Consider the following 24503-nt stretch of genomic DNA (forward strand, 5'->3'; position numbering starts at 1 on the left):
AAAAAAAAAAAGGACAAAAATTAATGGCTAGCATGTGTTTGTACCACAGGCCAAGGTCAGACTGTGTGTACTCAACAGAAAAATGACTGTCCCACAAGCTCTGATGATCGGTGCCCGCAYACTCAGTCAGGGGAACTGGGTTGCTCAGTGGCTGCATTACAGGACCCCGAGCACTCTGGATGTGCCTTGGGATAGCTGCTGTCAGCCCCCCGGTTGGGCACAAACGGGTTACAATATCATCAAGAATTCCTCCAAGTCAGAAACAGATGGTTTTTAATTAACAGAAAATGTAACCTGTTAAAAAAAAAAAAAAAGAAAAGAAAAAAAAAGAAATAGAGCTCTTAAAAAAGTTCTCTTAGAAAAAAAAAGAAAAAGGAAAAAGCACTTCCTATCATTTTCCATTACACACGTTTGTATCCAAGCTGTATTGTTTCATTTTTCTGGTAGGTCGGTAAGCAAGACAGTGCATTTTCAAGGAAACAGATTATCTCCACAATGTGCATTAGCCTCTCTGATAACAACTCCTCCGTTGAACCAGAAACAAGGGAATAAAAGGCACATTGTTCTACATGAACAGCATTTTGATACCATTTTTTCATAAGCATCAGCAGGGGAGTAAAACAGCTCATCACTTTGATAGCAACTGACTAAAGCTTCCTGCTGGAAACATATATCACGGAAAATGTTTACATTTCATACAGAAAATCCCACGTTCTTTCAAGGAGAAAGAGATACATATCACATCAAACTTTCCCACATATGGAAATGTGGGATACATTTGCAGTTGGCCGAATCCTTAAATGTTTTAAGAGGAGAGCCAGCGCTGGCAAGTGGTTTTGTTTTAGGAGCTCCAAATACTCCTCTTGAAGGCAGAGAAAGTTTGTAAATGCTGACGGGCCTGAGCATGGGATGGAGGCTGAAGYTCTGCAGCCCACGGGACGGCTGTGCCCTGTCAGCCTGGGGATGGACCCAGGAGGAGCTGGTGTGTGAAGCCAGCGTCCACCCCGAGGGGAGCCCTGCGCGCGCGGCTGCTGTTGAATGAATCTGCAGAGCTCGCAGGGACAAACCCAAGCTTGGAATAAAGGGAGAGGGAGAGGAGATGCATTGCTTTTTTTCCTTAAAATCTGGAAATTGTATAAAACCTACAGGCTTAAATAATTACTTACAGAGGAAAAGCCTAAGAGAGGGCCTTGCATTCATGCAAGCGTGGATCAGCAGCCTTGCACCTGAGCTTTGCAGTTACACTCACACAAAACTGGTAGGATAAGCGAAAYAGAAACAATCTATTTTTCTACTTATTCTAAAAATGAAAAAAACATAATGAAGGATCAAAAAATGTGAGATGGTGTTCTTCCTTCACCATTCTTTAAGGAGAAATAAAGCCCTGCAAAACCTAAAGCGTTTCTGAACGCTCTCTTAGTATCAGRCGTCCTAAATGCAAAATTTCACTGTAAAGTACATACCACAAAGCTGAACAATCTCCTAATCCCAAACGGCTCTGTTTACAGAGACTAAAATGGYCATTCATTTTCTCAGAGCCTTCAAGAGGTCTTCTGAGTACAGCGAGGTCCTGCTACGTAGTGTTATTAGCCATATGATAGTGACAGTTCATGGTTRTAACAGAAACCTACCGGGACTCCAAAAAGAGGAATTAAAACCAACAAATACCAAACTATGTTGTTACTGCTATTATCAATCAAAAGTACGGCTAAACAGCCTGCAGAGRCTCTCTGCTGGAAGCAGCAGCAATGCAAATAACTCACCGCGTGGCTACTGCATCACCTCTCTATAGGGGAAAACAACTTTAAAGCACGTATGTTCTCCAGTTCAGAGCGGGGCAAGTTGCAGGGGGCGGTGCAGGAAGCGGCTGCGGCCTTGGCTGCCCCGGCGCTGCTCCGAGGCGGCGGCGCCGCTCTCATCCCGCACCACAGCCCCGCTGCCGAGCRTCAAGCCACGGAGTCAGACTCGGAGGAGCCTCCGCGGGGCAGGAGGCAGCAAAGGACGCACGGAAAGCGCGTGTCCCTCTGCTCCTCGCTCGGCAGGTAAGTTACACAGCAAATAGCAAATTCGTGGGTTTGGTTTGTCACTTCCAAGGTACTGTTTAGTTGACTTACGTGTCTGGCAGTTCTCTTCACCAGGGCCCCAGCAGTACTTCTCTGTACAGTTCGGATGGCATTTGGGACCTAAAACATGAGAATGGAGTTTTTATAGAAGCGTTTCTCTTTGAAACCCCAGACCACCATGCCATCACCTACAGGAGAGCTGTCAGAAAGCAAGCCTTGAGCTGCTAGTTTCAGTGGAACAGCGAAGGCAGCACCTGTATGCTGGTGCTCTGAAATCCGGAGAAAACAGGACTCGTGGGCAGCTGGCAGTTATCCTGACCACAGGGTAACGTGACTGGTCTGCTCTGCACCCCCTCCTACCCTCAGCCCCAAATCCCGCTCCCATCGTGCCATCAATGGAGACGCAGCAGGACGAGCACCCGACGTGACCTTTAAAGACGAGCAGGGGTCTCCCCTCGCTGATCAGTCCTTTCCCATCCCTCCCTCCCTCCTCTTCCCTCTCGTGCATGCTCGATGCCTTTTACTTTTTGTTCTTTTTGTTTCTCAGTGACAAGTAAAATCTCCAGTAAAGCCTCATTTTAATTAACAGGATCATTACAAAGGCACAAACGGCTGTCTAAACAGATTAATCTCTGATTCACTACTYTTAAGAAGCATTTCCTCTTCAGAGTGATTCCTCCTGCTAATCACACGTGATTCTCCCTCCCCTGYGCCGCCCTTCAAATAGCTGAATAAATGCCAATACTTGTCCAACAGTTGACTGAATCGGTATGGGACCAAACAACCCTATTTTTTTTAAGTTTGAAAGTTAAAGGTTAACGTTTCTATGGTGTTTTTAGAGCCAGACTCCTATGCTGACTTGTCTTGCTTGCAAGCCCTTGATTACACTAGGGCTTCACRGAATATATGTCAAGACAGAAGTTGACTATTAGCTCTCGGCAATTACGCAACTGGAAGYAGATAAAGAAAATACGCTTTCCGCCCATTTGCAGTGCCAGAAATGAAAAGCACAGAAATGAAAATAAACTCTCCTTTCCGTGAAATGACTGGGGATTTTACAAAGGACTAGCGGTAATAGCTTGAGCCTGCTCTAAGCACAGACATATGTTACATAAACTTTTAAATACATGCTCATCTCCCTGGGGATCTAAAGCATCATATTTATCTGACGGTGATGATGATTTTCACAAGGCTTGTCTGGGCAGCCTGAAATACAGGAGTTTCACAGCCCTCGCAGGCAGCAACTTGGGCCTTAGCACAAAAGGGAGCATAAGCACCATGGGACTTCCAAGAAGGTATCTGCAGGGATTTTCTAACCCAGAGCCTTATCCTGTAAGTAGATAATTACTGCAAAACAATTAGGTACACATTTTCCTAAGTTGTGTCGCTGTCCTGGGAGAAACAAAAGGGATGTTCTGAAACCAAGAAAAGCTTTCTCAAGTATTTGGCTGAACTATGAGTAAGGACCTAACAGTGATGAAAAATTACATCTTCTGTCAGTGGTAAAGAAAGAAAATGATATCCCTTACAGCAAGTATATCCCTTGACACCCCTGTATGCAAGAATCATAAACTTTGAACCCATATACATATACTCTGCTCTGAAGCACATAGCATTCTGGTAAATTAATACTTACAAGAGGACAGGTTCCTTGCAAAATCAAGCACCGTTGGAGGATTTTTGCTTGTGTCAATGATGTCATTCCACTGGACAGTGTCCATGTTGCATAATTTGGGGTTATTGCTGATTTTAACACCTCCATTGAGAATTTCTGTGGTGGAAGGAAAGGAAAATAATAAGCAAAGCAAACTGAGCAAGTCTTTTCTCTCATTTATAGAAAGAGAAATAAAACACTAGACTCAGACAAATCATCTCTGGAGAACTGATCACTGCAGGATGCCACTAAATCTGTTTTTCTCTGGCACCACATCCTGAGGCCATTGCCTTCTGCAGAGATGGCAGAAGGGACCTTTTGCTCACCAGCTTCAGCTCACCGACGTGCTTCCTAGAGTAAATGCTGCAGGTGAACTGGGGTGGCAGAAGACTGGACATACAAACTCTTTTSCTTCCTCTGCTACAGATGTTGTGACCTCTAGCAGAGGTTCATGTGGGCATGTATGCATACAGCTGGCTTGCATGGCCACAGCTCATTAGCCAGAGACCCTGCGAGATGCTGGCTCTGCAGCCTTCACATAGCAGCAACTCCCACTGCATTTAACAGAAAAGACTGAAGTATATGCACTGGAATAAAACAATGAAAAATAACATGTCATGGCAGATACGTCCAAGAATGCTGACAGATTCCATTCCATTTTGGGACACTCAAATAAATCTCAATGTCCTGTTGATGCCTGGTATTTTCTGGACCTATTTCCAATGGAAAATTAGGAACTTTATACACCTTATAAGGAAGTCCAGGTAGCAGGAAAACAAGTGGTCAGATCATTGCTTTTAAAGCAAGATCTTTGGGAGAAGATCTTCAACAGGATCACACTACCAATAATCTAACAGTTGAAGTTTACCTCCACCTCTCTCACCTGATAGCTGTCTCATTGGCAGTTCACGGAGTCCTTGGGTTTTATTCATGTGGTAGTTGGATAAAACTGCCAGAGCATAAGAGTTGTCATAAAGCACATTGCCTCGGATGATCTGAAGATTTTCTAGGGGAATTACATCCACCATGTTAAGTGCAATGAGCACGTAGCCCGCAACCTCCTGTATAGTCTGCAGGAACAACAGAAGAAACAAGATGCTTAATCCCTTTGCAAGCCAGTCTTTCCTCCTCTTGACATAGTTGTCTTCCAGCCCTACCACCTGMCTGAGGTTCATGCACTCTTTCTTCTATATTCAAATACCAAATCTACCAAATCTGCTGATCCCAGCAGAGGATGAGATCAGGTAACCGTTTCTCGTTTAAGTAATAAACAGTTAGAAGACAAGTGAGATTTTGCTGTTGCATACAGGTGAATTCAAACTATGCTTGCCTAGTACTGTGTAATGTATGCATTTCAGCTTGCTATAAAAGCCTCTGTAAGTGAAAAACCCACAAACTACCACTTAGGATATTCTTCCATTCTCTGTAGACTAACAGTGATTTTTCAGAAGGTCTGTTGTGTTCTTAGGGACACGAGTTTCTTGGTCAAATTACACTCGGAAGGAGAAATGGCAATTCCATCACATGTATAATCCATAAACCACACTCCTCTCCTGATGTTCTTCTTCACTACTACAATTAAATGCCTTTTTTTTCTCTCTCTCTATTCCCTGACGAKGAAAGGTCGTATTATGAGATTACTCCTCCAGAATCAGAAGACTGGCCCGTTTATTCACATCTACTGTACAAGAGCTCCTAACCCCAGATACACACTTATCATGCGATAAATGCTTCCTTCTCTCCAGTCTCTTTAAAATCCTGTATTCTGACAACAAGGCACACCAGGAAGAGTGCATTTAAAAGGTCTCTCTGTTAAATGTCAGCTGCTATGATGTTAAGAGACAAGTTGCAGTTTGGAGGGGAAGGACCTCTGAGTTTCAAAATCTGCCATCAGTGGGTGGCCCCCCAATCGGTGATCTGCTCTCACCAACATTGTGACTAAGCCTTTTGAGGAGTGAGGCTGTGGGATACACAGCTAACAGCATTTGCAAAAAGGAAGAAGCATGTCTGTGTTGGCATCACAGCCAACAGAGTTTATTAGAGGTTATTTCTTGAAGAACATGATTTATTATTTTCAAGTCCTGCATATTCTGGAGTTGACAGGTATACTGAAATTGCAATCTGTGGTTTCTCAAACTTAAAATATCTAACTATGCTTTCGGAAAGCATGTCTGCTCGACACAGAATTTTATACACACAATCTATACACAAATACTTCTTTGCATTCAAAAGTGAATTCCTTTAGCAGGCAAATTCACACTGTCCAAAGCCACTAACCTTCAGGAAAGAGAGATCACGATTGTGCTCCACGTACGTAATCTCTAGGTTGCTCAGGACCACCTCGCAGTTGTTATACATCCTCTGCAGGCTGGTGAAATGGTCCTCCACATGCCCCAGCTGTGTCAGCTTGTTATTTGTCCCTTGACAAACTGTGGAGAAAAGAAGACAGCTTCATGAAGGGAAGCATGAGTAAGTACAGACTCAACACTTCTCCATCCATCTTCATTAGCACCATCCTGCACGAAGCATCAGCCCAGACTGCCATAAGAAACAGCACTGTCTCTAGGTTGTATCTCCCCAGTGGCAACAGAGTAGACAGCACAGAAATAGCTGCAATGACCAAGGAAGGAAGGAAGGAAGGAAGGGCAAGACAAGGCTCCCATCTGTAGGTAGCGCGAGATTTGCTATACACCCATATAACTCGAGCTCTGAGGAAAGGGCACAGATCAGGGCCCTCAAATGCTATTCCAGGCAGTACTCTGCTCAGCAGAGATAGCTAGGGATGTTACACATTTCCCTGAGGAGCCTTTTATGAAAATTCAGTGTCCTCAGATCTGCAGGGAAGCCCAGTGGGAGAAGAGAAGGTTTTATTCCTGCCAGTGCCTGAAGACTACAGGTCTGGGATTGGAGAGCAAAACGAACCCCCAAGGCTCTTGGATCTCCTGCTGCTCTGTCATATGGTGCTATGGTAGACTTGAGAGAACTCCTCAGCTTTAGCATATAAATCCTCTTAAGCCTCCTTTGCCAGCGAGGAAGCTAGTGGTCCCACATGGAGCACGATGAAGAGTACAAACATTTACAATGGTAGGATGGAAAAATTAGCCCCATCTGAACCTCTATTACTCTGCTTTGACAAAACCAATGAAATGGTCAAAAATTACCACCACATTTGATTGAAACAGAAGAACAAGGAGGCAAACTACCTTAATGCTCCTCTCCTAAACCCTGGAGACATGTACTCATCCAGTCATTTCCTGGATAGCTACTCATATGTGTGCTAGGCTAATACAGAGGAAAGGAGAATGATATAGAAGACAACACAAAGACTTCACAGCCCCAGCACCCTCCAGACGGAAAGCGTCAGCCCCGCGTGGAGCTTGGCCTTTCAGTGGGAGCAAGAGTAGCCTTTATCTCATCACGTCTGTAGAGAAACCCTGGCCTGACCTCCTGCCTTTCCTCGGCACACTGAAAGAACTGTATTCTTGTGGCTTAGAGGAAAAAGCAATCAAAAAGATTACGCTTTTCCCATTTGCACAGCCATAATTCCTAGAGGAACCGATCAGAAACCAGAGCACCATGGCGTGGGGTGCTACAAATTGGGTGACACAGACTCTTGTCCAAGCAATCAATGTTTTTAAAGAGAAAAAATACCTTCATATGCAGTGATGAAAAAACACTCATCGATCATCAAATTCCCTTACTGAACATGTGTTAGTCCTCAGTACAGTCATCATCACTAAGGAGCTGCAGGAGTATCAAATGAAATACTCCTCGTCCATACTTAAAACGAGCTTTTCACTTACATTCCACAGTGATTTCTTAGTACAAGTCAACAGGAACATTATGGCATTTGGGATCAGAGCAACAACTGCTAGGAAATGGGGAAAGTTTAAACGCCTAAGCTGCTTGTTACTACATGAGGATCAAGTGAAGAAAAAGACCCTTTTCATACTTGCCTTGAGTTTTTGCAAAGGATGAGAAATTCCTAAGCAGGATTTTCTCCTCCAGCTTCAAGCTTAACTGTTCCGGTATGTTCACATTTTAAAAACCAGTATCCGAGTCGTCCTGCTTCAAGCTGGAGGACTGGGAATGTGGACGGAGGTCAGGGTTACTAACACATCTCCTGCCATCGCCCTCGAGCCACGGCACAGAGCCAACCCAAGCTAGGCATAATGCGGGACAACAAATAAATAAGTGGACAGAGGGTATTTTTAGGTCTGCTTTTGAGCAGCTATCAAGATTCACACAGGGTCAGCCAGTTCCCCACAAGACACATTCTTCGCTCAAAGAGTGTCAAAACCTCATTTGCTGCGAACAATTCTATTAAAAACCTACCTCTTCACAGCAATATTTGCTAGAGAAGAACTTGGGTCAGAAACAGCATATACCGAAGAAAAAACAAATCAAATGAAAAACTCTAAGCTCTGAGTCACCAAACTTGGGCAGAGGTGTGGAATAATTTCCCAAATAAAATGTTTTGGAAGAAAAGACAATGGTTTGGCTGCATGTGATGATTAATGCCATTCCTACAATTTCTTTTCTTACAAAAACTATATTCTGAAAAGATAAATGCTATAATTACTTGCATATAATGCTACAGAATGAATGCTGTTCTGGCTAGAGGGGAAAAAACCCTGCACTGTAATCAATTCTATAAAATTATGCAATGCAGACTGTGATTCCATGTGTTTCAGGTAATAATGGCAGGTAATTTTGTCTGGCTTACGTAAAGCTGCATCTGTGCTGGCCACGTAGACACTGAAAATAACAGCAGCCTAGTGCGGTCATTGCCTCTTTCCATGAAGATTTAAGTGGGATGTGAGCAACACAAATGGGTGGACAAGCTAGGCCATATTCATTCATCACAGAACTTTGTTCCCATGTTTAGCACGTACAGCTCTATCCGGATTTAAGAGTCAGTGATGTGTATGGATACTTCCACAGTACACACACACACACATATATATATATATTTATATATATATATRTGTGTATATGTACCCCACCTGCTTCTTTGCATAGCTCACATGTGCACATGTAGAAATGCCTGCTGCACATTTATTTACATAAGAGTAAGGAAATCGGAGAAGTTTCCATATCAAAACTCAGGGTGAGAACGTCTTCATGCAGCAGAGAGGCCAAGATCCCGATCTAAACTTTGGAGCATGGGTTAATCTCGAAAAGAGGCCAGCTTTGCTCTTATCTGCTATGTTCATATATCAAAAATATGACCAGCCTGGAAAGTTTGGACACGGAGATGCCTTCCCAGGAGGAATTTGTCTGCAGCAGCACTCGGACAGCCTGGGAGCCTGGTGCTCTCCTAACCCACCCGGGGTGACTCGCCAGCCCCGGCCACCATCCTGAGACACGTCCYGAGGACGTGACTCCAAGTGCTGTTGGACTGAGCATTTACTTCTGTGTGACGCTGTTTTGGGTGGATTCGCTGCACTTTCTGCATGCCAAAGTGACGTGGTCTTCAATTAGCCACAGTGTTCCCACAACAAACGGCCTAAAAATACAAATACTGCTGAAATGGTGCAGGGCATCAAGTGCTTTACGAGACATCAGTGGTGAAATAGCCAAAAGAAGTGGCACACACTACTGATGCACCTGTTTCTTCTTCAAGATGTAAACCAAATTTTAGTGCTTACAAAATATATCAGGTTGACTGCCTGGGACACTAAAATCCTCTCCCTGTCCACCAACTTAGCAAAATGCCCATTCCCCTGCCCTGCCTCAAGCTTGGTTTGAAAGAACCATTTATCACCAACACGACCAGGTTCAAGCTCCAGGATCTTCCCCTCCTTGACCTTTGAAGCCTGTCAGTCAGGGTACCAATTTCTGCTCATCYCAACACTGCACAAAGATCAGGAGCTAAACCAAAGCTTTTCCTAACTTACTTTTTCCATGGGTGATGCTAGGTACCCAGAAAAGTATCCATCCGCAATGCTAACCAACTCTGGAAATATATTGCCTCAAATCCATTCAAGCTCAGATTAAAAAAAATGGTCCCTCAGGTAACTGCCCTGATAGAAGTGAAATTAGTTTTTATTTTTATTTTTTTTTTCTCCACAAAGCCTACAGTTGCTGGAGCACCAACCCTATTGCRCATATTTATCCCAGACTTGAAAACCCCCTTGAGAATGCTTTGAAACCAAGTTCCCATCAATCTCCATCAGTGGTTTCTGCCTGCAGTTTGCATGATGTGTTACCCTCTCTGCACTCTGACATATGCAGCAAAATAACTCAACAAGGCAATTTCTGAGCTACGCTGGCCCATTTCCACGCCTGATATATTACCTATAATACTATCCTACTTGAAATAATAAATTCATATCTTTTGCCCATGTGTTTTCCAGCCATCATTGAAAATAATGCAAAACCTGCAGAAAACAGACTCATCTTATCTTGCCAGCCTATTTGTAACTGTTTTCCAGTCTCCACACTCATTTGCAGCTATTGTATTTTTGATTCGTTCCAGTATTTCAGGGGAAAGCTGTACCTTCCCACGCAATTGTACCAGACACAGAGCTGCCTCGGAAGGCTAGGAAAAGAAACAGTATGTCCTAAAATTGGTGCTGTCAAATTCATCTTAACCAGGACATGGGGGGGAAAAAAAAATCAAAGGGACAGAAAACATTTGGTAAGAAATACTGCACAATGTGGGTAGGCATGGGCAATCACACATACATTTTGTGTTATACCAATGATTGAAGTGCTCAGGTACGTGTCGCTTCCTCTGCAGGCACACAGGGTCCTTTCTGTTTTTGAAAAGTGTGTCCATTTATTTATCTGCAATTGGCCTGCTGGTTATCATTATCATGAAGTCCCCAAAATGGCTGTTTCCTTTACTACATCCTTTGAGCTCACTACTATTTGCACTTCCAAAATGGCATCTTTTCAGGTGAGACCCAAGACCTAAAAATTAAACGTTTCAGTGATGCTACATATGCTTCAGTGCATACACATGTAGGGCAAGCCTGCTACTCACCAGCTAATACACACCTCCTTCAGATTCAAAATTAGAGCCATGCTTGAAGTGCTATGTATATATGTGGACAGGGAGGGAAGAAAGGTGCTAAATTATACTGTTTGCTGAGTGCTGCAGCTTGCAAGGGGGCAGTGGAAGGGCTCGCAGCAGAGTTAGACCAGTTCCTATTTACATTCACTGAGGGGGTGGACGAGGGATAAACACAAGCGGCTAATGCCAGGGTAAGCAAGGAGGATTCCCCGTTTCCTCCATCCTCTGCTGCCTCCACATGCAGCCTCACTGCAGTCCAGAGCACATCTCTCTTCCCAGCCTGGGCACAACAGCTCCTGCAGCCTTGGGTGTCTCTCCTGTCAAACTCGTGTTTAAAATCCCCCTTCCCCAACTCAAGCATCACTTATTCTGCCTTTAAAACCCCAGCGCTTGCATTATTTGGACACAAATATGCAGTTAAGTTATAAGGGATAGGTCGTATATATCCAATACTGTTTATCCAACCTCAAAGCATTCCCATACAACCCAAGACAATTCCCAACCTCTCCATACAACAAGGGAAATGAAAGCAGTGYATTTAGTGCTGTCCAGCAAAGCAAATAACAGCATGCAAGATGACTAGGAAGTACTGGAGCAGACAGGACATCTGTCATGATGGCCAACAACTCCTAATGGAAAGGGCCATAGAGTATTTTGTGTATAGAAAGCAGGATATGAAATGTGAGGGGTTTGAAAAAGAAAGCAGTGACGTCTCCTCGCCTGTGACTGTTTAAATAGAAACACTTAACACAATTTTTCAATATTGGAGAGATTTGTAACTGTGCTGTTTCTGCAGTATTGGGTTTTGAGCGTATTCTAGATAGTATGAATTTCAAAGTAAAGTCCACACGATATGAAAAGTAAAAAACAACCCCACTATCCTTTGGCGCTGGAAGTGACAAAAAGGAAAGGARAAGCCAGAAAACAAGCTAAGAGGACAAATAGTGCTCAGCCACAGGCAGATGTTTTCCCTTGAGAAGAGTGGTTGCAAATGCACACAACACCTCTGAAGAACAATTGCCGCTTAATGACAACAACATTGGGGCACTCAGAGGGCTGCCACAGAAGGCAATTCTTTTTGTACGTATTCAAATACCATAATTTAAAACAGCAGGAAAAATAGCCCAGCGCGGCTGCTGCAAATCCCTGCTCGAACCGCGCGGTTTYGGGAATACAGCAGCTACTGGGATGAATTCACATTACCAGACACACTGGGAGAAAACAATGACACAGCTCTTAAGAGCACTCAGATGGGAACTGCAATTGCCAAAGCGACCCAAAGCTAATGCCACAGCAGAGAGAAAGAATATGCCTTTAGGAAAACTTTCCCACAAGTTTTCTTACTTTTATTTATTTGAAAAAGAAAAAAAAAAACTTCTTCAGCTAAATCTAATTGTAAATGTTGCTTTCTACCTCCCAAAGGCAATCCATGCAGCCTGCTCCAGCTGGGAGCAGAGACCTCTCCCGTGGCAAAAAACACGTCCTAAATTGCAGGGACAGAGGCAGTTTGGCACTCGGAACTTGGTTACCACCGAGTGTCTTGACCGGAATGAATATATGACTGTATTAAAATAAAAGAAAACAGAACACTTGCTCCCGAATGAAGACCCCTCCAAAGTCTGAGCATTTCTGACATTAAGGGATTCAGACAGATTAATTCCCCAGATTTTTAGGGTTTAATATCATTAAGCAATATTTTTGTTTTTCTTCTCTGCTGCCATCATTTAATTTGGCATGTATATTCATTAATCCTGCAGATTAAGGCCAGACCAGGATGTGCTGAAATTCAATCTCTTCACTGGCTGCAGTAAAACTGGCAGTGGGATGAAATTCTCCCCTTGCTGACGCTGGTGTGAATTTGGAGCCACTCTACAATGTCACTGCAGTCTAGTGCAGGGCCTGAGCTTTACCCTTTCAAAGCCTTAAGGATGCCACTTAAGGAGGGGCACGGCACAGAAGTTCTTCTGTGAATGCCAGCAGAATTTCAAAGAAGCAGAAATGGTCACTGTACCATTTACTATGGTTTGGGATGTGCCCCCAGAGGATGGCTGGATGCAGATTTCCTTTCCATCCTGCACAGTGTTTGCAGGAATGGAGGTCCCTCACAGGACGGCGCTCAAGACGTCATTTGAAATCAATGCAGACCCCTAAGTGCCTCCAGTGCAGCTTTTCCGTGAGATCCTGGCAGCGTCTGGCGATAAGCCCAGCCTTGCGCTTCTCTCGAGCCCKGGATGCGTCACGGGATGAATTCGTGTTGGAGCTTGCCAGAGTGAGGCCGGCCTGCGGCTCCCTGCGTACAGGAGAGCAACCAAGCGTGCGAGAAGAGCGAGGCAACGTGCACGTGCCAGGGCACAAAACGCAGCTCTTCAAGTCAGGACATGCCAGCCTTAGCTCCCACACCTCTATGGAGCAGCAACACCGAGCACCAGGAAGAGGAAGGAAACCTTGGGAGCCACCAGGAAGGCAACCAGGGAAGTGTGGGGACATTGCGTGGAAGTGTTTGCACTCATTGTGCCAGTCCTTCAAGGTCAAGCCTCACTTCTATGGTGCATCTAAGCTATGGCTCTGGGCAGCGAGCTATATGCCACGTTAAAGCTAGGGGCTAATTGAAGCAAGTTTGACTTGTACTCTGCCTATTGGGCCATGCCAGGTGGAAAAGGTCCCAGTGTCCTGACCACCGCTGACATGTTCCATACAGTGACATGACCGGGAATGTGGGCATCTCTCACCACGGCCATCGAGCAGAGCAGAAGGGTGATGACGCAGCTCCAGGAAGCAGCACAGACCTCGGCAACACCACCACTTCCTTGCGTTTCTCTGGGTTACTGCAAGGGTTGTACAAACCTGCAGAAAGCACAGCTGCAAGTGACTGAGACACCTCCAAAGCCGGCCCCAGCTCACTGAGTTCACGATCTCGGGAGACATGTATGGCAGGGCTGGGGCATTTTGAGAGCTACACCTGGATATTTGGGTAAATAAGGAGACGCTAAGAGATACATGAGCTTGCACCCTATGATCTAAGCCACTACAGTCTTGGTATTGTTTGCTCTGGCAACATCTACACAGCAGCAAGATTTTACAACACAGCAAAAACKCACTATAGCTGTGTGCCCATGAAAACGTGGGGCCAGCTTCTAATTACATCAGCTCTGGAGTGTCTGGAATAGTTTCAAAATGAGTTAAATTTTGATTAATGAGATTTAAAAGCATTAAACTATGCCATGAACATCTTACCATGTGGTATTTCTTAAGATATTGCAATTACATATTTCCATTCAGGCTTTCCGRTGAAAAGAAACTGTATGTTTCTCTTCGCTGTATTAAATAAAGTCTTATGTTGAAGCAAGCTATGGTGTTCACATATGTATTTCTAAAGATTCACAAATCTCCTGAGGCTTATATTCTACATAAGCAGGCGCGCACACACACATATGCAAAAAGGGTAAGAGAACCCCCTCTAGGGCTGATTCCAAGTTTGCTATTATAAATTCAACCCATTCTCATTTTTAACCAATAAACATCTATATGTCTGTGTATATATGCAGCTCACTCAGGCTACAAGACTGGCATCTCTGGAGACTATAAAATATCTGGAGGACAGAAGAAAACATAAGAGCAACCACAAAAATTCTGTTCAGTGCCTTCAAAACTAAGTATACCCACACCTCCATGATAACCATGTATGCTTCCAAGGATAGTTTTGTCCAGTTCCTGCTGAAGTCACGGCAAGTCAACCACAACAGACTGGATCAAGCCTCAGGGCTCCTTTAGCTGCCACATTGCATAATGCTCCCTCCAAAGTTGGTCTATAGCAACTAAGTTTGTAATTGCAATCCCATATGGATTCAAGGTAGAGAGCTGCAGAAGGAAGGATTTGTATCCCCAAAGCCACCGGGAGGCATCCTGTCCGTTAGGAATGAGACCAGACTTCTTGAGCAAGGCAATAACAAGCCAAAAAAAAAAAAAAAAAAAATCAGACAGAACTAAGATAAACACTGTTTGCTGACTTACACAATAAAGGTGGTGTTAGGTTATGTCTACTAATGCAGCAAACAGCCCCTGCCCACTAACTAAAGAGAACAAGTAGAAGTCAAATACGTTGTATCCAACCACCCAGTCATGGGAATGAATATTAGGGCTCGCACTTACATTAAGGCTTATAGCAGAAATTTAGATATTTGTACATGTTGACAACTGAGCAAGTTAACACATAATGCTGAGGTTGAAAAGCCCCCAGCAATGTTCCGGTTTAAGAGGAATAGCTGAAGAGCATGTTAAATGTACATGAGCGCTGGATCACCTTCTGATCTTCATTTTGGCCCTGAATGAAAGTCGATGGAGAGATTGCTCCTGAAATCAATGGGAYCTGAATTGAATTCTTATTTCACTTAATTTAACTGTGTGAAACTCAATAAATGAAGTAAATAGACTTAGTACCACTTTTTTTTTTTTCCTTCTGAAAGTAGAAGGACTACAATTACTTTCTGAAAGCACAATTAAAAAAAAAGCCACAAAGTGATTTAACAGCACCTGGGTAAGTTTTGAAGATGGAGAGCAATTTATCTTCAAAAGTCTGGGAAGAAAAAGCCTCAAATTTGGTCACTGGCACTACAAACACTGCGTGTTGCAGCAAGTGCAGCACTTTGAGAACTGGCCTTATTTAGCAAAATGGAATCTCAGCCCCACTTACTGCCAGATTTTAGTGCTGTGCGGAAATGTAAACATGTTTGAACATTTTCAAATGTACTTGACATGTACAATATGGTACCTTAACACAGCGTTCAAAATGGGAAAACCTTCTGTCTCAGGTTCATGATCCACATCGTTAACCTCTGCTGTGCAACTACAGTCATCCTTCCTTGTGCTCTTCAGCCTCTATAATAAAGAAAATGCCTGATCTTTGGGCAGGCTGCCCTCCAGAAATAGGTGGTTATGTTGCTCCATCTCTGAAAATGCGTTGCAAGTTGCACCTTCTTCATGCAGACGAGCATCACTCACAAAAAATGCGATGAGGGAGCTAAGCTTCTGCTTTGACTGGTTACAGAGAACGGCACACGTGGCAGTCTTGTTTCTCCCAAAGTAACCCCTTCCACTTCCCTGTKCAGTTTTACCTCCACCTGTGTAAAAGGACCACTTCTGCTCGTCTGTGAGGCATTCAAAAGCCCACACATGCAACRGGCTGCACAAAACTCTGTCAAACCACTGCTACTATGGTAGACTTTTAAGGTACTGTTATTTCATCCATTGTTTTTGGAAAAAGTAATAAAAAGCTTATTAAGAAAACAGGCAATTGAAATTGTTTTCTAATAAGCACGAAAGTACAGATTTGCCAAAGCAGTATATCCCACACTGGTCTTTTAGGTCAGATTAATCATTCAAATACACTCACATTTTGGATCCTTAGAAGCAAGTGCTCTGGATTTAAAATCATCATGAAAATGAAAGCAGCTGTTAAATTTGTTTCTGAAACTGCATGGTCCTGATACTTGGGGGAATGCTTCAGGTTTTGCATTCCTCACCAAACTTACCWAAGCAATGTGCAAAGCAGACAAAGCTCCAGCACAAAAAAAAAAAACCACTACAAGCATATAGGAAAATCCAAAAGACAACATGTAGATAAAAACTAAAACAAACAAAACCACTTTAGCACACTCCATTCCCTGGGAAAAAAGGCAGCTCGTAAAGAGCTGTGATACCAGCTCTGTGAGGAGCAGATGAATGTCCCCTTTTATTCGGAAGGTCACTAAGGTGGCTGCAGCGCAGTTGCAGCACAGAGTGTAAAATGTTATCTGTCCAAGTCAGACGTGCTATACTTGTCTTTGCCAAAGATGTCTTGAGGGGGAAAAAAAAAACTTTTCACTAGTACAGCAATATTCATGTAGAGACATGAAAGCTTTACTGTAAAACCATTCTAATTCACTTCTGCTCCTGCCTGCTGCTCCACTCCTGCAAGGTTTGATCTGCAAAATATTGTGGCAACCTGGAAACTTGCAGCCGCTGCCCAAGTTTCAGTCGTTGGGCACCAYTGCGCTTGCCTGCACGTGAAAGGAGACGAATGCATGCCGAGCTTCCCTCTCCTTGCCTCTGCAGCGGCCTTGCCAAGCTCTCAGTGATGCCATGACCACCTCAACCTACCTTTGCTGCGACTGCCCCAGGAGTTTCCCAGACTGCCAAAGCAGCGGGCTCCGGAGCAAGCCAGTGGACAACAGACCCTCTCAGCACACTGCAGAGCTGCTCCCTGCCTTACGTAACTCCCAGATAAGCCTTACTCAAGCCAGAGCCACCTTATCTTCGAAAAGTGACACCTAGCAGTGAGTTTTTACAGCTGTCGGTCTGTAGGGCCGCCTCTCATGCCTTGGCCGGCCTCCCTTCGGCAACTTCCCTGCTGTGGAAGGACAGAAGCCGCTCCCGGTCCTGCAGAGCTGAGGACCTTGTGCTTAAGTGGGGTCAGTTCCTCATGGGAGATGAGCCCAGGTCTGCCCRAGAGCAGACCTCAGTGTTACGCCTGCAAGCGAGGAGGCTGCTGTGGAGTGTGACACTGAGGCAGAGCTCCTACCCCTGAGTGAGGGGCCTCCTGCAGGCCTCAAGAACCCCAATTTCACTCCAGAGTTCCCCTGACAGGACATGACAGCAGAGAGATAAGCGACAGATCAGGAGGCGCTTCGACGGTCATATCCCCTCAGGAGCCTTGCTCCAGCACGAGTTCTGCCACCACCAAACCACGATCTCCTCCAGGGTCATGACGGGCSTCCATGTCGTTCCCTGATCTGCCTGAGGCAGATCACGTCTCTCTACTTGTTAGGCATTAAAGTTCGGTCCTCCAGACGGCCTCCCTAGTGTGGCAAAAAGCCAGAAGGAAACGTCGGGCTCATCAAAATCAACAGGAATTGTGTCACTCACTTGGTACRTACAGACTTTTTCTCCCAGTTTTCTCACGGTGGTTCCTTACTCCATAAGTGTTTCTCAGGAAAGCCCCCTTTTCAGTTGCCCGGCTCCTCATTTCCAACAAACTTGAAAATAAACACAAATCCTGAAAAAAATAAACCTATTTCTCTCCTAGGCTGCAAAAAATGTACCCTGTTGTGCTAAATGTATGGCCATGTAGTAAAAGCAGAATGAAACTACCCTGTTTCCAAAGCTAAAATGTAGATTTTCCAAAGGCGGAAAAGGAGCTGGGCACACAAGTTGTGTTGTACACGGACGGAAGCTGGACATCAAAACTGGGTTTTGAAAATCCCCTTCCAGAAGGGCATAAACTGTGCCCCCAAAAAGTATTTTTCCAAACCTGCTACGCCACCACAAAAGGAACGTAAATAATGAGAATGTAACACAGCCTTAAAAATTATTTTGGTAAAAGACAAAAAGGAAAAAAAAAGGGGGGGGGGGGCAGGGACTCAGACTTCACAGAAACCAGCTGCTGGTAGATGCATTATAYCCTTACTCAGCTTTCAAGTTCCCCAAAGGGTCCGGTACAGGAGTTGCAATTGCCAACAGGAAAGTCTAGCTTGTGATCTGAAATTTGTTATACAGCCATGGGATGTCTCCACTATCACCAGGCTTGTTTTTACAGAGGGCTGCTTCTGATGGAAGCATTTTGTATTTTAGCTCCTGAGTTTCACAATAAAAATTATTGAGGACTTTGAGAGCTTTGTCAAAATGAGTTTCCACTGAGAGTGTCAAAACAATCCAAGGAAAATTTCTGCAATACTCTTTTGCACGGTCCCAACAAATAGCAATTTAGTYTATCCTTGAGAGAAGCAGGTCTGTCAATGTGTAGCTATTCCAGATAAAGTGCTGCTAAGACAACGCAGAAAAGCAAGACTGGCTCCAGCAATAAGCCCAGCATCATTTGCAGGGCGTTGCTTTCTTCTCCATACATCGAGGCTGAGCAGATGTCCTGCAGAGGAACGGAGTCTGCAACTCAGGCAAATGAACTTTGCATGAGGTGATCAAAGCATCCCTAGTAGCCAGGACACAACAAAATAGTGGCTTTCCTCACTCAAAAGAGGGACCTCAGGAGAACGCAATATTACCCAGAAATGGTGGGATGCACATTAACAGTGAGCATATTCACCCACTCTGAATAACATCTGTCCTAGAGCATTGCTTGCTTTTATTTTTCTATTTATTTGCATTTACCTCAAAATGTGGTTTCCATCAAGCTCACTTTAAGACCTGGACTTGGATGTACATACTCATGGTCCACAGCACCCAGCTGGAAGGCTATCCCTCAGCTGAAGGCATTTCACCATAGACATTAGGTGAGAGCCAGCACATTTTCAAAGGTGGTGAGCAAGCAGGCACCTCTCCCCAGCAGAGCACTGGAAAACTCCTTTTTCCTCGTGTACCAGGAGCAGGATGTTTTGAGGACTCTGTGCTTTTCTTTACCAACATGTTATTATCCAAGTCGCCCTTTAAAGGGCTTCCTCACCCACTTATCACATACACGCTAGTGACTTTTAACCTGTGCTCTGCATTTCCCTGGGAGTCCCCAGGCTATTCCCATGCCCAAGAAAGGTAAACAGGGAAGTAGGCTCACATTCCTGAGACCAAGCTCTGTGCCCCCTCACCTGAGAAACACCCTAGGAGCYTGCTTATTGGAAAAGACTGGAAACCACTGGTATGCAGAGCACTGCTCTGAGTGTGCTACAGGCACCTTTAAAACAGCTCCTTCTCCCCTGCAGTTTACACATGCACACACAAATAAATAATTAAAAACAGCGATAGACAGATAGAACTCATGGCGTACTTATTTGGCAGACTAAACTGGGATTCTCAGGTTGGACCGCAACTTTAAAGTTTCATTTCACAGACGAAGAGCGCATGCATGTCCAATTAAGATTAAAATAAAATGCTGAATGCAGGGAATAAGCAAATTAGTTACCAGCAAGTCAGCTCAGCTCCATTTAGTTGTCACAAGCGGCTGCTCACTGCTTCCATGGCTGCAGCTCCCACCATGGCACCCTGACAGCCCCACTCCCTCCACGGTACCTCCACTCCCCTGGAGTTTGGACGCTGGAGAGAACGCATGTTTTATTGTCAGAAAATCATTGCTAAGCACTCTATCTTTGCCAGACAGTAATAAATGCTCCTTATCACATCTTAATACCTCTCTTGTTCAGGAAGCACATCCTGGAACTGAATGCAGAGGCAAGGTGACTCTCGGGCTTGCAATAGTGGCAGTCAGCAATAGGTAAAGAGGCTATTTACATCCTGTTGAGCTGATCTGTCCTAAATAAATATGAATCTCAAACATGGCTGGCAGCTCCATAATGCAGGAGCCTGATTTTGCAACTTGTTGGGAGACACATTTTATATATATAATATATATATATTATATATATACACACACACACACATATATATACAGACATATATATACACACACACATATATATATTTATGCATATATTTATTTATAAATATATATTTTTTCTCTTCCCTTAGAAAAGAGTGCAGTTCTTAAGTGGGAAACTTAAGCCGTATGGCCTGGGTGCATAGCGTATATAGCCAGGCATGGGAAGCTTTGCCCAAAGACATCTTTTACCAAGTGGATTTGCCCCAGACCACTGCCTTAGGGAAGACAAGGCTGTATAAATCACCACAGGCTGATTTCCAAGTTCTCCCTGGTCAGCTGCATAGAGATTTTGCCTCCTGCTTTCCTCCAGTCCTAGTGCACAGACCTCTTAAGTGTACATATACTCCTGGTCGTGCCTGTGCATTTACAAGCATCCCCCCGCCGAGTTGCTGTCATTTCTGCCTCCCGCACATTCATGGAATGCATGTCATCARGTTTAATTTATACAGAGTAATTAAAGTTACAGATCAGATGCATAAACACTACTCTAATTGTATCATGAAAATCCGGATGCTGAAGACACAACGTGCTAATAAGTGCTTTGGAACAGTTTCAGAAGTAAGAACAGAGACTCGATATATTTTATAGCTATACATTATACTAACACACAGAAGGCTGCAAGTGAAAACCAGTGCTGGCTCAGCTTCCACAGAAATTTATCATCACATAAACCAAACTCTGTAGCTATTTGCTTCCTACAACACGAAGAGCTTCCTTCCTTTCTTAATGATTACTTCACAAAAAGCGTGGAGGGGGGGAAATTGTGGTTGCATTTTATGCTCCGCGAGGAAAAATGCCTGAGCTAGAAAGTGCAATAATTATTTATTAGCACTCACATATTGCGGCATATCCATAAATAACGATTGTTAACATATGTATCGTTACTTAACAAGGTACTTTATCCATAATGGCACTGGATCATGATTCAAGACAAAATATGATTCAAGATGAAGTCCTTTTTTCAGGAAGAAAGGGAGATTTTTTTTCAAGAAAAGCACAAGATGACCTTAGTTCTGTAATGGGGATAGATGCTTACTACTGAACACATCCTACAAACAGACAGTAAAGAAAATTTAATAGCCTGAAATCTCTTGTTCAAGACAGCTAAAAGGTCTACAATGAGKTTACAAGATAAAGATATTACAGAGAACACATGTTTTCTGAGAGGTTCAGTGCCCTCTAATTGCAGCGGATGTCTAGATTTTGTCATCTTACAAACACTCTTCAAGTCTCTGAAGCATTTTTCAAAGCAATTCAGTCACATAGGATTTTTTAAATTGACCCTTCCTCTCGCACTGCTGTATCAGCACCCAGTTCCTTAGTAAATGTGTTTGCTAACTGTCCATGAACAGCTAAAGAAGTATTTCTGTACATATGAGCAACCTCTATCCAACCTCCCTGGGTTCAGGCCCAGTTCCTGCCATTCAATGGCACAAATCCCATGTCAGTCCACAAATTTACTGCTCTTATAGATTAGGTGCTTCTGAATCACCCAAGCTGAGGCAAAGGAAACCAGACACCAGCAGCCTTTGAAGGACCAAGTTACATTAGCTGGTGCTAGACTCCCTGCTATAAATGGAAAGAGATAAGCAAACCCCAAGAACTACTCTGCCTCCTGCATAGGATACCAAATACTWTTCTTTTTGCAGAAAGCGAAAGACTTCAGTAGCAACAAACCAAAATATATGTCATTACAAACATCTGGGTTATGCCAGGTGAGATCTTACCACTGCGCTATACTACTGGGTTGGTGCTTCTCTCTCTCTCCCRGGACCTTCCTGCACAGCATATCCTTGTGTTTTCACACATACCAGGGCTCCTCTGATTTTTCCTACATAAGCAAATACATCACTTTGTGCTCTGTACAATTTTGTCTACCTTGTTTTTTCACTTCTTACTGAAGACCTCCAATTCTATCTAAATGCCACCCAAAAGTAGGAACTTAGTATAAATCATGTCCCAACTGTGCCTTGACTGGGAAGTGATGGGAAAACTGATACATTTCCAGCAGTGAGGAATTTTGTTTGTGAAATTCCATTACTAATTATTAATTAGTAATAAATACAAAATTAAAATTTCTACTTTTATTTTCCTACAGGCTTGGCCTCATAACACTTACTGCACATTTAAGCACACTGTGCATCTACAGTATCACACACATTTCACAGTTGCAAATTTAAAATTGACACAGTGCAACGTAGGGCTAACCACTGTGTCATTTCCTCCTTAATCACTGTAACTTTCTGATGTTCACGCCCTGTGCTAAGTAAGGAAGGTGGATCCTTTAAATCCAATTTAATTTTGAATAGACAAATATGATCAGAAGAAAAAAAAAACTCAGACAGTCATATCTGTCTCACTGTGGCTCCATGAGCTGTACCTGATAAATTTGCTTTGTGCAATACCTTGAAAAATACTCAGTCATGCCTTCATTACACCTTGTTTGTAAAGCACTATTTGCTTGCCTGCCATTGTTTGGCTACCTATTAAACACAATTAACCTGACAGATTTTTTTTTTTCCAAAAAAACCAAATATTTATCAGAAAAAAAAAAAAAACCAAGCAACAAAACTTATTCAGTAAGCCAAAGGCAAATATTGTCTCCTGCAAGGGCAGAGAGGTCAGGGCAGTAATCAGACTCTTCTTCCACATGCAGTAATCTGTTATTTTTTTTCTGGTTACAAATTAAAGGTAGATAAACGGAAGATGAGAAGCAAGTTTTCAGCCTCGTACTGACTTTCTGCAAGCTTTATTTGCCCAATGGTAGCCAACCCGTTTATTACATACACTCCCTATTTACACATCTCAGGGAGGTAAAAACCTGCGTTCAAGGCCAGTCGATGGAAACATTTCAAAATTCACTGTGATGCTGCCGAACAGCTCTGATTACTTTTTTTTTTTTTTTTCAAACTTAGAGCTTCTGAGCGATAATCAGCATTTCCATGGCGTGGGGGATGGGTCCTACCGACAGCCTCTTGCTAGGATAGGTCCTGCCTCTTGCTAAGTCCTTGCTGCTGGCACTGGAGCTCCCACTGCAGCCCTGTGGGTGTCCATCAGCATTAGCTCCATATCACTCACGTGCCCTTAACCTTCATCTTTCCTCATGTCTAAAAACTGGCAGAAAGGAGAAGAGGTTAAAAAAAAAAGTATAGATAGTGCTAATGGTGTCAAACACAGCCCAGGCTTCAGGGCTTCAGCCAAAATCAAGCTGCAAGACAGACCTGGAGATGACACCGTATGAGAGGATGGATCAGCAACCCATGCCTCTTTCCACAAGGTATTTTGGAGGCATTTTGGGCAGAGAGCTSCTCGGGCAGCACCATGTGGATTGAAACCTTTCGCTTTTCCCAGGCTAARCTCTCCTAATTTGAGGATGTTTGTGCAAGTGAGCTGCCAAATCCRTGATTTCACAAACTTCTCCGCAGTGATAACATAAACAGCCTGCAGTGATTTATCCATAGGATCATGCTGTGTTAAAAGGGGAATGTAAAAAAATGTACATTCGAAGACATTCTTTCCCTGAGAAATGGGAAAGCTCGTATACATACATAAAATAAACCACATGCCCCAGAATACTCAGAATCAGCGCTTTTTTTTTGCTCTTTCTGAAAATCCTTCTAAAATCCATCGAATTAAGAAAAATAATAAAAAAGGCAGTTTCTGTAATTGAATTAACTTCTCTTATAACCTAATTGAGACATAACTGTGAGGTCTGCATGACAGAACGTTATAGATGTTCCCTATAATCTGCTGAGTTTCCAGCCTTCCTTCTGCACTAGCAGATGGAGGCTTTTGCAAGTCAGGCCAGAGTTTTCTCTCAATTATATCTATGTCAAAACAAAGGTGACTCCATTGACTGGGGCAAATTTATTCCCAATTTACCTTTCTGGCATGGACAGCACCGAGTCATGACAGTTCTAAGGCAATCCATTTAATTAAACCCAAATGGATCATATTTGAAAAAATACAAGCAGGAATTATGGCGTATTATGACATAACCATAAATGCCTCTTTGATTCAGTGAGAGGATACACTGCATCAGTGAAGCCACAGCAGAAAGGAGAATAAACCCCCCTCTCCTCAGTGAGACAGATCATCCAGGAGTTTTAATTTTCCMATAAAAAGTTGGCTTTTAAGAGGACAGTCACCCTGAATTCCCCTCTGGCTTCCCTGATGACTTTTACATGCCGTTTTCCTTGRTCAAAACGAGCTCCTTGGCAGCTGCAGCTTCCCGCGCTCCGCAGCGCTAAGTGAGCGCTATTACCGCCCGGCCCTCCTTGCCCGGCCCACGGGATGCTCACACGAGGCAGGAAAAAAAGGCAGGAAGCTGCAACAGCCAAGGCTGCCTTTAGCGCCACCGCGTCCCCCGCCACCACTTGGCACTGTCCAAGGGACCCTTCGGTCCTG

General features: G+C 43.7%; 1 protein-coding gene across 2 annotated transcripts in view; it reads right to left on the reverse strand.

Moving 5' to 3' along the window:
• Nucleotides 1-6147, reverse strand: part of EGFR (epidermal growth factor receptor) — a 44993-nt gene extending 38846 nt beyond the window's left edge. Inside the window, exons 1-4 of one of the 2 annotated variants that reach the window (XM_026037203.1) lie at nt 5995-6147; nt 4601-4787; nt 3700-3834; nt 2115-2183 (exon numbers count right to left, since the gene is read on the reverse strand). In XM_026037203.1, the coding sequence (XP_025892988.1) occupies nt 2115-2183; nt 3700-3834; nt 4601-4787; nt 5995-6075 (472 nt within the window). In that variant the 5' untranslated portion in view covers nt 6076-6147. The remainder of the gene's footprint in view (nt 1-2114; nt 2184-3699; nt 3835-4600; nt 4788-5994) is intronic. The other variant, XM_026037202.1, reaches the window with a different exon arrangement.
• Between the last annotated feature and the right edge of the window lie 18356 nt (nt 6148-24503).

This window comes from Nothoprocta perdicaria, unplaced genomic scaffold (assembly GCF_003342845.1).
Source record: "Nothoprocta perdicaria isolate Ctin4 unplaced genomic scaffold, notPer1 scaffold_192, whole genome shotgun sequence".
Classification (NCBI taxonomy): domain Eukaryota; kingdom Metazoa; phylum Chordata; class Aves; order Tinamiformes; family Tinamidae; genus Nothoprocta; species Nothoprocta perdicaria.